Here is a 15498-nt window from a genome sequence, read left to right as displayed (position 1 = left end):
CACACATCACTGTTTGCAATGTTTTCATTTACAGCTGTAAAATATCTCCACAGGATGTTCCTCTCTTTCACTCACTGCAGCCTACATGTTTGTTCAGTGCAGCTGAATCAGGGGACTGCAAGACAACAAAACACAGTAGAGCCAGGAGGAGGAAGAGGAGCAAAGTGTGCCTGCATGAGAGGAGCAGTGTTTGTACAGACATGTCAACTATTTTGTTTTTTTGTACTTTGGACTTACTTGGGTTCAGCTGAACATCAACTAAAAGGCACAAAAAAAAATGACAGCACAGTTTGTCTTCTCGCACACAGCCTCAAAATGTTACTTTTAATGCAAATCTTTATTCTAAACCGCAAGAGCTCAAATGTTTTTATTTCACTCAAACACTTAAAACATGAGCACATTAGCCATTTTAATAAACTAAACTGTTTAGCGAACGATTCTTTACATCATTCTTGACGAACAGTCTGTGAGGTTTCAGTCTTGATGCTCGTGCTCTTGTCCGGGTATGAGCCAGCGTATGCTGTCAGTCCGCAGGATGGCGTACAGAGTGAAGCTTGTGATGAAGAGGATGGAGAAGACCAGCAGCCAGTCGATGCTCCTCACGGGAATGCTAGGGAGGGGACCGAGGCGGTCTACGTCTGTCACATTTCTATCAGGGCCGGCTTCAAAACCTGGAACACACAGAGTTGGATCTTTTGAGTGGTCGTTCAGATTCATTTTACATGACTCAAAATGTTCTTCCAACCACCCAATTCTGACCCTTTTTAGCCCAAACCAGTAAGCTCTATATAATGTAACACATAACCTGCATTTGTACCTGTCTGGTTAACAAGAAAAGATGTGAGCGTATCCAGCGTTCTGTCAGTGTGGTTGAAACGAGCCATCGGTTTTGCCCCTTGGAACAGCAGGATGTTGGGCACTGCCACAGTCCCAAACCTCGTGGAGAGGCTGGTGGAAGATGGAGACATGCATTACAAGAAAATAACACGCAATAGATTTAAATATTCACTGGTCAACAAAATAACCTACAGAAAAATCTTTTGAATATACATGATAGATGCATTCAAAACAATTTTTGAGTCTGCAGTTAGTCGATTTTTCTTATTTCAGCTGTTTCCTTTAAAGGTAACAACAGTGGATCATCTGCCTCCATCTAATCCTGTACCAAGTATTCTCCTCTGTCACACCAACCCTCTGTGTACATTATACTTACACAATGTCATGTATAATGTACAGGGATACAGATTATTATAAGCACCCTTTATGAGAACATAATCAATCAATTCTTGGATGTTTACACAAAATAGAGTCCAAACATTTGTTGCAACAAAATGATTTTCAGCTTTTCAAAATTCTGGTCTTTAATTTACTTACTTTTCCTCAAATGTGATTATAAAACCAAAGTCACAAAAAAGACTTTATTCTACATTTGTATTTTTATCATTTTCAACACAAAAGAACTTTTATCAACTACTCTAATTATGCAATTAACTGTTTGCTAATAAACATGAGCTATATTCTGCTTCTATATAGATGCTAAGGGGTGGTGAGCCACAGACGACAACAGCTTTAAAAAGTATTCTAAGAGGGGTTTTCACAGTGAGATTACACAGTTAAAACCAGAACAAAGGTGATCATTTACCTGCTGTGCTGTGAGGCATCCAGTGCCAAGAAATGCATGCTGGGAAAAACCCGGGGAAGGGCGTTGAAGTGAGGTGCCAGGTTGGCTGAGAACTGGCACCAGGCGGTGAAGAACAGCACCACAGAGCACTCTGTGCTGTTAGCATTGAGGAACTCCATTAGATCCTGAAAGAAAAGAAGGGATGGGTTTAGTGTTTTTTATCCAGGAGAGAAACAGGAAATTCTCCTGCATGGAATTTTATAAGAGGGATACAAACAGAACCTGAATTCTGGTAAATTCACTCAAAAATGAAAGGTGTAAAGGCAACAAACAACAATGCTCACGATACAAACAGTGAGTCATGCTATGATGAAATAAAACAAAACTGATTTACAAAAAGGTTTATACACACAAAAAATATACAAATAGATGCATTAGAAAAGTTGATAAATGAATCTTGTATATGGTAACTGGTGTAAATGTTTGGGAAATTGGTGGCACACTTTTTACACACTTTACACAGCGTGTAAACATGTGCCTCAGAGGACGGAGTGAGTACCTGTGAGGCATTGAGGACCTGCACAGTGAAGTTCTCCATTCCTGTGATGTTCCGTCTATCACAGTTGACTTTGTACGTCTTGGCGGTCTCCGTGGTGTTGTGCTCCTCAACCGTTATGACCTCCGCACGCACAATGTCAAGCGTGAGCTGCAGGGAAACATTCAAGGAAAAGTTAGTTTCAGCAAAACTGCATTTATAACTATGCATATTTGGGCTAATCTTCAGTGAGACATTATCAAGCACACGTCAAAACATAAAAGCTAAGCTGAGGCTGAAATTAAATTAACCTTGTTATTGATTTTTTTATCAATTCATTTTTAAGATAGGAGAAGACTTTATTGATCCAACAGCGGTTTAAGTCAGTTGGTTTATAACAACCAGTGTTAATATCTTAAAGTAAATTTGTCCAGGAAGACATTTGAGAATCAAAGGATCTCATTGTCTCACTTAATCATCTTAGAAGACAAATCTGCAAATCTTCACAAGTGCAAATTTTACCTTAATAATAAATCATTTACTAATTTGTGATTATCTTTATATTTTGGGTTTCTTTTGGAATTTATACATCAATTTAGATGTCAGTCACTGTGGTAACTGAGGTGGTAACTCTTTAAGGCTGCAGTCTAACAGCAGTCCCTTTTTATGTCTCACAGTTTCATCTTACTAACCTGCTGTGATGATTCAGCATCTTCCTCCTGTGATCCACCATTCTCAGCTGGAGCCGGTGAACTACACTGGGCACTGCTGTCATCACAGGGCGGGGAGAAGCCTGACTGAAAGTCTTTCACATTTTTGGGGAAGAGAGACTCGATGTCAGATGGATCGATGGGAGTTTCAGTGCCCATCACAGCATCTGCGATCTCAGCCGTCTTGAACTGCCTCTTCGGCAGAGAGTCCAGGTCTCCGGACTCTACAAACTTGGGGCTGTTCTCCAAATCGGACAAAGTGTCCTCTGACAAAATGAGCTCCAGTGAGTCGTCATACTCTAAGGGACAAAAAAATAATTAAACTCAGTACATATAACATATTTGTAATTGTTTTCCATTCCATCTGACTTTTAATAGTGAATCACTGCAGAAGTTTATCTGAGGACAATCAGATTTCTTGCCATAAGCTGACAGTTACACTCCTGTGAAAAGCATTTGTTCATTTCCCGATTTCATAGTTTTTTGCACATTTATGACACGTAATTGTTTCGGATTCATAGGCATCTGATTAGAATGAACAGCGTCTCTCACATTATTTCAGTCATCTAAATCCCTTTGAAAAACTAGCTAACTAATAGAATATTACACAGAGAGAATATCCTGTGTTACTGTTAATGATCAACCTAAATACAAACATTATATTAGATAAAGGTTTGTACTGTTAGCATTGAGGCTAGCTGCAGCTATCAGTCTCTTACCTTGACCAGACGAAAACTTGAAAACATCCTCATGATGCAGCAAAAACAATAAGACAAACCGTAATTGAAGCTTATTTAAAATCCCCCTCATGTTTTTGAAATGTAACGAGCCAAACACGATTATGAAACGCTGTCACGACATTTTGAGCCGTGAAGAGATGCTGGTGGACTCATAGGAAAGAGTGGTCGGATCTGTGGCGGAAGAAAATAGACGATGCACATGAAAAGGTGGCTTCCGGGATGCTTTTTTTTAACCCATACATTTATTTTTCTCTAGGAAATCCATCCCATATATTTCTAGACCATTCCTTGGCCGTTTTTGTGCTGTTATTGGTGCCTTTTACGGGGAACACTGATTTCCAGTTTGGGTACTCGGGTATATCAAACAGGGTTTAAGACAGCGTCACCTCACTTCCTGAAGTTTACTGCACAGCTCCACCTTTTGTTTTGCGTATGTGTCCATACTACGTATTACGGTAAGGGAAACCGAGAACCGATTTCAAAATAAACGCGATCTTCAATGGAACGTGATTTCAACATTACCCTACAATTTTAGTCTGCCATTGACGATATAATAAATAATGGAATAAAAAAAACATGCCAATATAGAAATGAAAAATAACTTTTAAATGACAAAAATAGTCAAATATGGCAAACCCACATACGTAAACTTGCTTAACCAAATTAGAAAATTAAGACTTCAAGATATGTAAAGGTGATTTGAGAGGGGGGAAATGGTTTGTATAAAGTGATGTCAAAACGCTGATATCCAAAATCAGAGTCACTTACTTACCCTATACTGCCTGAGTAATGGTGTCAAAATTACTCTGTGGAAACTGAATTTACTTGCAATGGCTGTACACTTCTTTTGAAATTGTAATTTCTAAATGTGGTTATGCATAAGTATTTCATACTTGAATATTTCTGCCTTTGGCAGTTTTTAATTTGTATTTAATGTTTATTTCTGTATTGATATTTATCTCATGGTATATTACATCATTGATCACCGACTCACGTTGATTAATGTTAAAATTACATTCACAACTAGATTGCTAGATTGCTTTTATTTTGGATTTAGGTCTAAGTTTCCCGTACCGTAATGTGTAGCACATACACGTAATGCAAACTAAGGTGGGGGCTGGCTTGACTGAGTGTCTTAAAGTGGTACAAAGTCCGTTTATTCCCTCCCCTTCTACTCCTCAGCCAGTTAAAATATGAATCTAAACACCATGTGATCAAATGAAAGCGCTGAAAAGACCATACACCACAGATTAGTGTGTAAGGAGGCAATGAATGCAGATTTTCTCTGGTAGCTGAAAGTGAAACTTAATTTGACTGGACAAAATGGCGCTGCAGCTGATTCAGCTGGATCAAGAAAAACTGAGCTGTTCCATTTGTCTGGACCTCCTTAAAGATCCAGTCACTATTCCCTGTGGCCACAGCTACTGCATGGACTGCATCAAAAACTGCTGGGATGAGAAGGAAACACACAGCTGCCCTCAGTGCAGGCAGACTTTCACACCGACGCCTGTCCTGGTGAAGAACATGATTTTAGGTGAGTTAGTGGAAGACTTAAAGAAAGCAGAACATTCAACAGCTTCATCTGATCATACCTTTGCTGGACCTGGAGATGTGGCCTGTGATTTCTGTTCAGAGAGGAAGCTGAAAGCCTCCAAGTCCTGCCTGGTGTGTATGGCCTCTTACTGTGAGCAGCACCTTCAGCCTCACTACAACGTAGCTCCATTAAAGAAACACAAGCTCATCAAAGCCACTTCAAAGCTTCAGGAGAACATCTGCCCTCGCCATGATGAGGTGATGAAGATCTTCTGCCGCACTGATCAGCAGTGTATCTGTTATCTCTGTTTAATGGATGAACACAAAGACCATGTCACAGTGTCAGCTGCAGCAGAAAGAGCCGAGAAACAGAAAGATCTTGAAACAAATCAGCAAAATGTCCAACAGAGAATCCAGAACAGAGAAAAAGATGTGAAGGTGCTCCAAGAGCAAGTTGAGGCTATGAATCTTTCTGCTGATAAAGCTTTCAGAGAATGTGATAAGGCTTTCAAAAATTTGATCAGTCTCATTGAGAAAAAAAGCTCTGAGGTGAAGCAGAAGATCAGATCCAAGCAAAAATGTGAACAGAACAGAGTCAAAGAGCTTCAGGAGAAAATAGAGCAGGAGATCAGAGATCTGAGGAGGAGAGACACTGAACTGCAGCAGCTCTCACTGACAGAGGATCACCTCCATTTTCTGAAAAACTACTCCTCACTGTCACATCAGAGTGCATCTACAAACGTACCCACCTACAACAATCTTACTCTGCAGTACTTTGAGGATGTGACTGCATCTGTGTCACGGACCAGAGATAAAGTGAAGGCTCTTCTCAGTGATGAATGGCCAAAAATCTCAGTTGGAACGACCAAAGCAGATATTTTACTGCCTCAAGGAGAACCCAAAACCAGAGACGACTTTTTGAAATATTCTTGTCAGATAACACTGGATATAGATACAGTGAACACACTTTTATCATTGAGTGACAGCAACAGAAAAGTAACACTGATGAGTAGAAACCAGTCATATCCAAGTCATCCAGACAGATTCCTTGTTTGCCGGCAGGTCCTGAGCAGAGAGGGTCTGACTGGACACTGTTACTTGGAGGTGAAGTGCAACGGGATGGTTGGAGTAGCTGTTGCATACAAGGATATCGGCCGTAGAGGGACGGTGAAGGAATGTGGATTTGGATTTAATGACAAATCCTGGGCATTAACAGTTTCAGGCAGTGGTTACAACTTCAAACACAACAACATTTCCACTCTCATCTCAGGCCCTCTGTCCTCCAGAATAGGAGTATATTTGGATCACAGGGCAGGAACTCTTTCTTTCTACAGCATCACTGAGACCATGAATCGTCTCCACAGAGTCCAGACCAGGTTCACTCAGCCTCTCCATGCTGGACTGTGGCTTCCACAAAGTGCTGGAGACACTGCTGAGCTGTTTGACTTCAAGTAGATAAGAGATATTGAACTGTGCAATACAGTATTTGTTAAGATGTATGTATGTACACTATCAAAGATCTTTATGTATGTTATAATTTGTACCTTATTTTTTTCTGTTTACAAAATAATTTTTCAATAATTTAATAACTAATGTATGTATGTAAATATTGTACTTTACTTTCAAACTCATAACTAAAACATTTATCAAAATTAGATTTTTCAGAAATTCTCAATTTATACAGTGTGTTGAGAAATAATGATAAAAACTGTTGTCACTAGTTTAACCGCGGGAAACAAAAAGAAAAATGCAAAAGGATGACACAATATGTGTCTATGATGACATGTAGGTTTGAATAATTTCGTTTGATGTACTTTTATTTTTACAAAAAAAAAGATTTTATATAGGATACCTTTTTTTAATTTACAAAAAAGCAAAGCATTGGCGTTTTCGCCCACATGAGATGCGCTGCCTTGGATCCTCCAAGATCCTGGGTCCTGAAACTTAGTTCACTTTTATTTATATAACGCCAAACTACAACAGTTGCCTCAAGATTCTTTTTATTTTAAGCCAAGACCCTACTTTAAGATCAAGAAAACTGAAAAAACCCCAACAATCAGAAGATCCCCTTTGAGCGAGCACTTTGGCGACAGTAGGAAAGAAAAACTTCCTTTTAACAAGAAGAACCCTCCAGCAGAAGGGCTTGTGTACACACAAAGCCTGAAGAAATTCATCTTTCTTTTCGAACCACTTGGAGAGCTCTATGGTTTCATTCGGCTTCATCTGGCCATCACTCCTCGAGAAGATCTGCTTAGCAGGTGCTGCAGTTTCACACTCTTTGCCTGCCTGCAGGGAGTTACTGATAATAGATACAACAACATGAAAGTTTGACTCAAGCCTGCCTTTTATCAATGGTTCAGATTGCTGATGATGTAATGCTGTGGTGATTATGTTCTCGGCACACTTTGGGCCCTGTAGTACCAACTGAGCATTATTTAAACCCCTTAACATACCTAAGCAGGAAACTCTCCATATTGTCAATATGGAGCAAAATGGAGCAGAATTCTGGACAAATGTATCAGTTTCCATCTGGTATATCATACAGACATATGGCTAGTATAGAGTAATGGATCTAAATGATCATCAGTTCCCAAAAGCTGTTAAATTTGTTTTTTGAAAATCATTCCAGAAATGAAGTAACCTTGGAAAATCCCAAAATATAAGTGTAAAATCCTAAATCCAAAGCCCCTACAGCAAAATTACCAAATTCAAATTTTCAAATTCAAATTTTATTTGTCACGTACACAGTCATACACAGTACGATATGTAGTGAAATGCTTGGACAACTGCTCGTGACCTAAAGAAAACAAAAAAGGAAAAGGCTATGAATAAGATAGGAAATAAATATGAAAAATTAAAAAGGGTAAATTTAACTAAGAAGGAATAAAATATAAATTAAGGTTAAAAATGAAATAACTGTACAACACAAATTAGAATGAAGGGTAAATTTAACTGGGAAGGAATAAGATAAAATATATAAATTAAAGTTGAAAATAAAATAACTGTACAACAAAATACACAATATAGAACTATATAAGAATGTATGAAGAAATATAAATATAAATAAATATATACACAATAACAGCAGCTGTACAAGTATTAACTGGAAATGAAGAATATAGTGACCAGTGTTGTGCAAAAAAAACAATGTGTGCAAAAACAATGTCCAGAAAGTCCAGTGTGTGTGTAAGAACCATATGTGTGGGTCAGTACTGTGTGGTGGTGTGATTGAGAGACCGTATCGCCTGCGGGAAGAAGCTCCTCCTCAGTCTCTCTGTGTTGGTCTTCAGGGAGCGGAATCGCTTTCCTGACCTCAGCAGAGAGAACAGTCTGTTGTTGGGATGGCTGAGGTCCTTCACGATCTTCCTGGCCTTGGTCCGGCACCGCCTGCTGTAGATTGAGTGCAGGTCAGGGAGCTCGGAGCGGATGGTGCGCTCAGCTGACCGCACAACCCTCTGTAGAGCTCGTCTGTCCTGCATGGTGCTGTTCCCGAACCAGGTTAAGATGTTTCCCGCCAGGATGCTCTCTATGGTGCATGAGTAAAAGTTCCTGAGCACCTTGGAGGGCAGTTGGAAGTCTCTCAAGCGTCTGAGGTGGTAGAGACGCTGTCGGGCCTTTTTCACCACGGTGTTGATGTGACAGGACCATGACAGGTCCTGCGTGATGTGAACTCCGAGGTATTTGAAGCTGTCCACTCTCTCCACTGGGCACTCGTTGATGACGGGGGTCTGGTAGTTCCTCTCCTGCTTAGTGCTGAAGTCCACTATCAGCTCCTTTGTCTTACTGACGTTTAGAAGGAGGTTGTTCCTCTGGCACCAGTTCTCCAGATTCCTAATCTCCTTCAGGTAGGCCGTCTCGTTGTTATCAGAGATCAGGCCCACCACGACGGTGTCGTCAGCAAACTTGATGATGGTGGTGGAGCTGGTAGTGGCCACACAGTCATATGTGTACAAAGAGTACAGCAGGGGGCTCAGAACACACCCCTGGGGGGCTCCAGTGCTGAGAGTGGTGGAGGCTGAGACATGTCCGCCCATCCTTACTGCCTGTGGTCTGCCAGTTAGGAAGTTGGAGATCCACTGACACATAGATGAGCTGAGTCCCAGATGCTCCAGCTTGGTGGTGAGTGTGGAGGGAATTATGGTATTAAATGCAGAGCTGTAGTCTATGAAGAGCATTTTAACATAATTCCCCCTTCTAGTGTCCAAGTGAGTGAGTGATGTGTGGAGGAGATGAGAGATGGCATCGTCTGTGGAACGATTTGGACGGTAAGCGAACTGTAGTGGGTCCAGTGTGTCTGGTAGTGAAGAAATGATGAAGTCTCTGACCAGGCGTTCAAAGCACTTCATCACTACTGAGGTGAGGGCTACAGGGCGATAGTCATTGAGAGAAGCAGGGTGGGGTTTCTTCGGGACAGGAACAATGATGGACTCTTTGAAGCATGTGGGGATCACCGACTGAGATAAAGAGATGTTGAATATCTCAGTGAACACAGGAGCTAGCTGGTATGCGCAGTCTCTTAGGATACGACCTGGGATGCCGTCTGGTCCTGCTGCTTTCCTGGTGTTCACTCTCTTGAAGGCTCTCCTTACTTCATGCTCGGAGATGACGAGCACGTTTCCGGTGTTGGCAGTATCTTCCTGTCTGCAGCCGTTAGCGCCGCTAACACTAGCATTGTTGGAGACCTTAGTTGCAGCTTCGAAGCGAGCATAGAAAGTGTTCAGCTCGTCTGCCAGAGTCACGGCCGCGTTCGTCAAACCGGTTGTTGGTGCTTTATAGTCCGTTATTGTCCTTAGTCCCCGCCACAGGCTCCTAGAGTCACTCTGTTGGAGTTGTGACTCTAGTTTCCTCCCGTAGCGCTGCTTCGCCTCTTTCACCGCCCTCCGCACGTTATATGACGCGGCTTTGTACGGGTCCATGTCCCCCGTTGTGAGTCCCGTGTTGTAGGCAGCAGTGCGGGATCTCAGAGCGTTGCGGATGGTTTTATCCACCCACGGCTTCTGGTTGGGAAACGTTGTGATAGTCTTTGTCTCCACGGTATCATCCGCTAGTTTCCCGATGAATCCCACAACCGCTTCCGTAAACACGTTGACGTCATCGTCGGAGCTGTTTCTGAACATGCCCCAGTCTGCGTCATCGAGTGCGTCCTGTAACGCGGCCACCGATTGATCCGTCCAGCGCGCAACCTTCCTCTGAACCGGAACTTCCTGTTTCAGCCTTTGTTTATATTTTGGCATGAGGAAGATGGCGGCGTGATCAGATTTGCCAAACGGAGGGTGGGATTGTGCCTTGTAGCCGTCCTTGACCGTAGTGTAGCAGTGGTCCAGTGTCCTTTCACCCCTGGTGGGGCAGGTGATGTGTTGATAAAAGTTCGGCGCTGCGCGTTTGAGGTTGGCGCTATTAAAGTCCCCCGTCACAATAAGCGCAGCGTCCCGGTGTTGTGTCTGGTGCTGTGTGAGTGCCTCATGCAGCTCGCATAAGGCGGTGACCGTGTCCGCTTGTGGTGGAATATAAACGGCACTTACAATGACCGATGTAAATTCCCGAGGTAGATAAAAAGGACGACACATGATGGACAGTAGTTCCAGATTTGGTGTGCAGGAGCGTGTGAGAGGAACAACGTTCGCACTGTTGCACCAGTTGTTGTTCACCATTAAACACACGCCGCCTCCCCTTGACTTCCCCGAGTCCCGTGTCCTGTCCATGCAGTGAACCGAGAAGAACTCGGCCGGCTGGATGGCGTGGTCCGGCACCGCTGGGTTCAGCCATGTCTCAGTGAAGCAGAGGAGATTGCAGTCCCGAATGTCTCTCTGGAACTTTATCCTGGCCCTGAGGTCATCAAGCTTGTTCTCCAGTGACTGGACGTTGGCGAGCAGGATGCTAGGCAGAGGTATGCAGTGTGCACGAGCTCTCAGCCTGTTCCTGATGCCGGCTCGCTTCCCTCTAGGCCGCCGCCGCTTCCCTTTGTTCTCCCTCGAGATCTCACTCGGCCAGCTCGGATCCGGAGTTAAAAACTTCGAATTGTGAGTACATTGTATACCAATAGAAACAAGAGTGTCACTGTCATACCTAATGTACCCAATGGTGATGATTTTGCCGATTTAGAAACGCTGAAAACTAACTTAAAAAACAAAGACAAAGAAAAAGTGGTCGGAGCAGTCGTGACGGCAGCCGACCTCACCGGCGCCATCTTCATCATATCTTGAAATAATAATAATGGGTATATTGAAATATCTCATTTTTATTTTCACTTTGCTAGTTTACTTCCTGCTTTAAATTTTGCCTTATTATGAAAACATTTTTCATCTGTTATACTCCTACTTAAATTAGTATAGACCTACAGTATGTACGTTTTTGTCATGGTGCTGGGTTGACCCAGCGTTTTGCCTTTGTCATTATGTTTTATCAGATTTGATGTTAATTTCTTCATGGTTATTAGTATGTAGGTTTCATTCTCAGGGTTTCCAGTCCTAAGGTTTATTTCCCGTGTCGTCCCCCTTCGTGTCCATGAGTTTGTTTTATGAATTTCCTGTTTTACTTTGAAGGTCTGTGTCTGTTATCACTGTGTTCAGCTTGTATCCTCCCGTCATCTTGTGAATTAGGATCATCTGTGTGTCATTGCCTGATAACCGTGTGTGTGTGTGTGTGTGTGTGTGTGTGTGTGTGTGTGTGTGCGCTCTTTGTCGGCTCGGCCCTGTTTCATGGTGTTTTGTTTTTTGGTCTGTGTCTCTCTGCCCTTCACCCAGTTTCATTATGATTTAAGGTTTGCTCTTTAGTTTTCCCAGTTTAGGTTTCTTCAGTAGCTCATTGCCTCTTTTTCTCCCCTTGCCACTTTGTAAATGAACATTCACTCATATCAGTCTTTTGCCTGCATTTTGGGTCCTTTTCCACCAACACCACACGGCTCGCCCCGGCAGCCGTGACATTTTTTAAGATTTTACTTTTTTAATTTCATCATTAATGCTCTACTGTAAATGTCTCTTAACAAAAGGTTCCATTCATCATGTTAGTGATATTTTATTTCTTGAAACAAGAAAGTTTAGTGTACATTGCTCACTTTATTTCACAAACAGCAGTAAATAAAAAAAAGGTTCATGAAAACATAACTGAAATTAAACATTTTACAATCCACCAACTTAAGTATAGAAATTTAAAAAACAAAAATAGAAGCAACAATTATAATAAAAGTGCCAAAAAATATATTCTGTTCATCTAAACGTTTCCAGTGGGAGAAACATTACATCAGTTATCCAAGTGACTTCTTCAGTCTCAGCTGACTGCAGTTTCCCCCGACCTTATAAACAGTACATATTCACAATAACTGAAACTAGCCCACTGAATGAATAATAGTATGTGAGGTCAGTTTCTTTATCAATAATATGCAAATTGTCATGAGCATTTCTCCTACTGAAAACGTTATGTCCAGATAAACAGAATCAGCTTTTTAGGATTTCCTTACCTGGATGATTGAGCATGCATCAAGATATAATAACCCTGATTCCAACATATCTGATACATAATTACTTTTTTCTCTAATTTTAAATATACTGAAGTTATTTTTATATGACTTTGTTTTTTTTGCTAATGTTACAACAAAACAGTGGTTAAATGAATATTGTTTTGCCAAATAAACAGTTTTACCCAAATAGCTATTGAAAACAACACAATCAAAGAAATTAAAGAACACACTTATATCCATAAGGATTCATCTCTAACAGGTGCAGGATAGATAAACACATCTCAACAAGTAGCACATGGCATCAAATTTTACTATTTTATGTTTATTCTCTTCTTGAGCTCACACACCTCAGCAGTGTGTCCAGCACTTTGTGGAAGCCACAGTCCAACATAGAGAGGCTGAGTGAACCTGGTCTGGACTCTGTGGAGGAGATTCATGGTCTCAGTGATGCTGTAGAAAGAAAGAGTTCCTGCCCTGTGATCCAAATATACTCCTATTCTGGAGGACAGGGGGCCTGAGATGGGAGTGGGAATATTGTTGTGTTTGAATTCATAACCGCTGCCTGAAACTGTTAATGACCAGGATTTGTCATTCAATCCAAATCCACATTCCTCTCTGGTCCCTCTACGGCCAATATCCTTGTATGCAACAGCTACTCCAACAGTCCCGTTGCACTTCACCTCCCAGTAACAGTGTCCAGTCAGACCCTCTCTGCTCAGGACCTGCCGGCAATCAAGGAATTTGTCTGGATGACTTGGATATGACTGGTTTCTACTCATCAGTGTTACTTTTCTGTTGCTGTCACTCAGTGACAACAGTGTGTGTGCTGTATTTGGATCGAGAGTGATCTGACAAGAATGTTTCAAAAAGTCGTGTCTGGTTTTGGGTTCTCCTTGAGGCAGTAAAATATCTGCTTTGGTCGTTCCAACTGAGATTTTTGGCCATTCATCACTGAGAAGAGCCTTCACTTTATCTCTGGTCCGTGACACAGATGCAGTCACATCATCAAAGTACTGCAGAGTAACATTGTTGTAGGTGGGTACGTTTGTAGATGCACTCAGATGTGACAGTGAGGAGTAGTTTTTCAGAAAATGGAGGTGATCCTCTGTCAGTGAGAGCTGCTGCAGTTCAGCGTCTCTCCTCCTCAGATCTCTGATCTCCTGCTCTATTTTCTCCTGAAGCTCTTTGACTCTGTTCTGTTCAAATGTTTGCTTGGACCTGATCTTCTGCTTCACCTCAGAGCTTTTTTTCTGAATAAGACTGATCAAGTCTTTGAACATCTTCTCAGTTTGCATTAACGCTTTATCAGCAGAAAGATTGATAGCCTCCACTCTTTCATGAAGCGCCTTCACATCTTTCTCTCCGTCCTGAACTCTTTGAAGAAATTTTTGTCGATTTCTTCCAAGCCCTTTCTGCCTCTCAGCTCTTTCTGCTGCAGCTGACACTGTGACATGGTCTTTGTGTTCATCCATTAAACAGAGATAACAGATACACTGCTGATCAGTGCGGCAGAAGATCTTCATCACCTCATCGTGGCGAGGGCAGATGTTCTCCTGAAGCTTTGAAGTGGCTTTGATGAGTTTGTGTTTCTTTATTGGAGCTACGTTGTAGTGAGGCTGCAGGTGCTGCTCACAATAAGAGGCCATACACACCAGGCAGGACTTTGAGGCTTTCCGCTTCCTCACAGAACAGAAATCACAGGCCACATCTCCAGGTCCAGCAAAGGCATGATCAGGTGAAGCAGCTGGAAGTCCTGCTTTCTTTACGTCTTCCACTAACTCAGCAAGCATGCTGTTTTTCACCAGGTCAGGTTTCAGTGTGAAAATCTGCCTGCACTGAGGGCAGCTGTGTACTTCCTTCTCATCCCAGCACTTTCTGATGCAGTCCATGCAGTAGTTGTGCCCACAGGGAATAGTGACTGGATCCTTTAGAAGCTGCAGACAGATGGAACAGCTCAGTTTGTCTTGATCCAGCTGAATCAGTTGCTGCGCCATGTCTCCTCACCACGACTGTAAAAGATTTCCTTTCTTTTACCGGATGCAAATATGCACTGAAATTTGAACTCAAGGTCCTTTTGAGGGAAGTCTGTGACATCTCACTTTCAGTTACCAGATAAAAGCTGCTTTCGTTTCTTTGATGTAGACACTGACCTGAGCGTAGGGTGTGACTAATGTCTGAGTGAGCAGTATATAAACTGAGTGGGGCTTAGACACGTGTGCTTTATTCCAGGAAAGGGCCTAGACAGACTGGTCTTGTAATTTGATACAGTACTGTTCTCACCATTTCAGCTGTGCATTTGTTAGTGGGTATTGTGTATATTTTCTATCTAATAAGTATAAGGGTTGTGAGTTTTCTGCTAGTTAATGTGAGTTATGTATTTTTATTTAAACAGGAAACCACCCCACTCTAACTGTTGATGGACTCATATAGAGGATAATTTTCACTGTAAGGTTTTAATTGTTTTTTTTAAGAATTCAATTTGTTCAGAATAACAAAGAATAATAAAGGACCTTTAAATATATTTTGTGCTTTGTCCTGAGCTCATTTTACCAGACACCACATATGAATAATGGCAGTCAATTAGTTTTTATAGTAGTTTTTGCTATTTTACTTTAGTTTTTATAGTAGGTTTTAATAGAGCTCATGCAATAGCTGTGCGCACAGGGAATAGTGACTGGATTTAGTAGTTCCTGACAGATGGAACAGCTCAGTTTTTCTCGATGCAGCTCAATTACTTGCTGCACCATTTCTCCTGCCCTCAAACGACGTCTTACTTTCTGTTTCAAGATAAAACTTGTTTTTGTCTCCTTGATGCAAAGACACTGATCTAAAGCATATGGAAATGTTCTGTTTTGCGTCTTATTACACGACTGGCAGATCAGTAGTCTGGGAGGAGCTTAGAA

General features: G+C 41.7%; 3 protein-coding genes across 3 annotated transcripts; 1 reads left to right on the top strand and 2 right to left on the bottom strand.

Annotated features, from left to right (window-relative positions):
- Positions 1-289: 289 nt before the first annotated feature.
- txndc15 (thioredoxin domain containing 15) lies at positions 290-4012 on the bottom strand. Its single transcript, XM_026181967.1, has 6 exons — positions 3586-4012; positions 2849-3165; positions 2181-2327; positions 1643-1806; positions 818-948; positions 290-671 (listed from the first exon to the last, which is right to left on the bottom strand). Exons 1-6 carry the CDS (start codon positions 3674-3676, stop codon positions 475-477), a joined length of 1047 nt encoding a protein of 348 aa, XP_026037752.1. The 5' UTR covers positions 3677-4012; the 3' UTR covers positions 290-474.
- A 703-nt stretch (positions 4013-4715) lies between these two features.
- On the top strand, positions 4716-6676 carry LOC113030471 (tripartite motif-containing protein 16-like). Its single transcript, XM_026181966.1, has one exon. The coding sequence runs from the start codon at positions 4930-4932 to the stop codon at positions 6592-6594; it is 1665 nt and encodes a 554-aa protein (XP_026037751.1). The 5' UTR covers positions 4716-4929; the 3' UTR covers positions 6595-6676.
- Positions 6677-12764: 6088 nt separating this feature from the next.
- LOC113030470 (tripartite motif-containing protein 16-like) lies at positions 12765-14661 on the bottom strand. The gene has a single exon (XM_026181965.1). The coding sequence runs from the start codon at positions 14587-14589 to the stop codon at positions 12907-12909; it is 1683 nt and encodes a 560-aa protein (XP_026037750.1). The 5' UTR covers positions 14590-14661; the 3' UTR covers positions 12765-12906.
- Between the last annotated feature and the right edge of the window lie 837 nt (positions 14662-15498).

The sequence above is a fragment of the Astatotilapia calliptera genome, chromosome 10 (assembly GCF_900246225.1).
Source record: "Astatotilapia calliptera chromosome 10, fAstCal1.2, whole genome shotgun sequence".
Lineage (NCBI taxonomy): Eukaryota > Metazoa > Chordata > Actinopteri > Cichliformes > Cichlidae > Astatotilapia > Astatotilapia calliptera.
The sequence above is the reverse complement of the archived record's forward strand: the minus strand, read 5'-3'. Positions and strand labels throughout refer to the sequence as shown.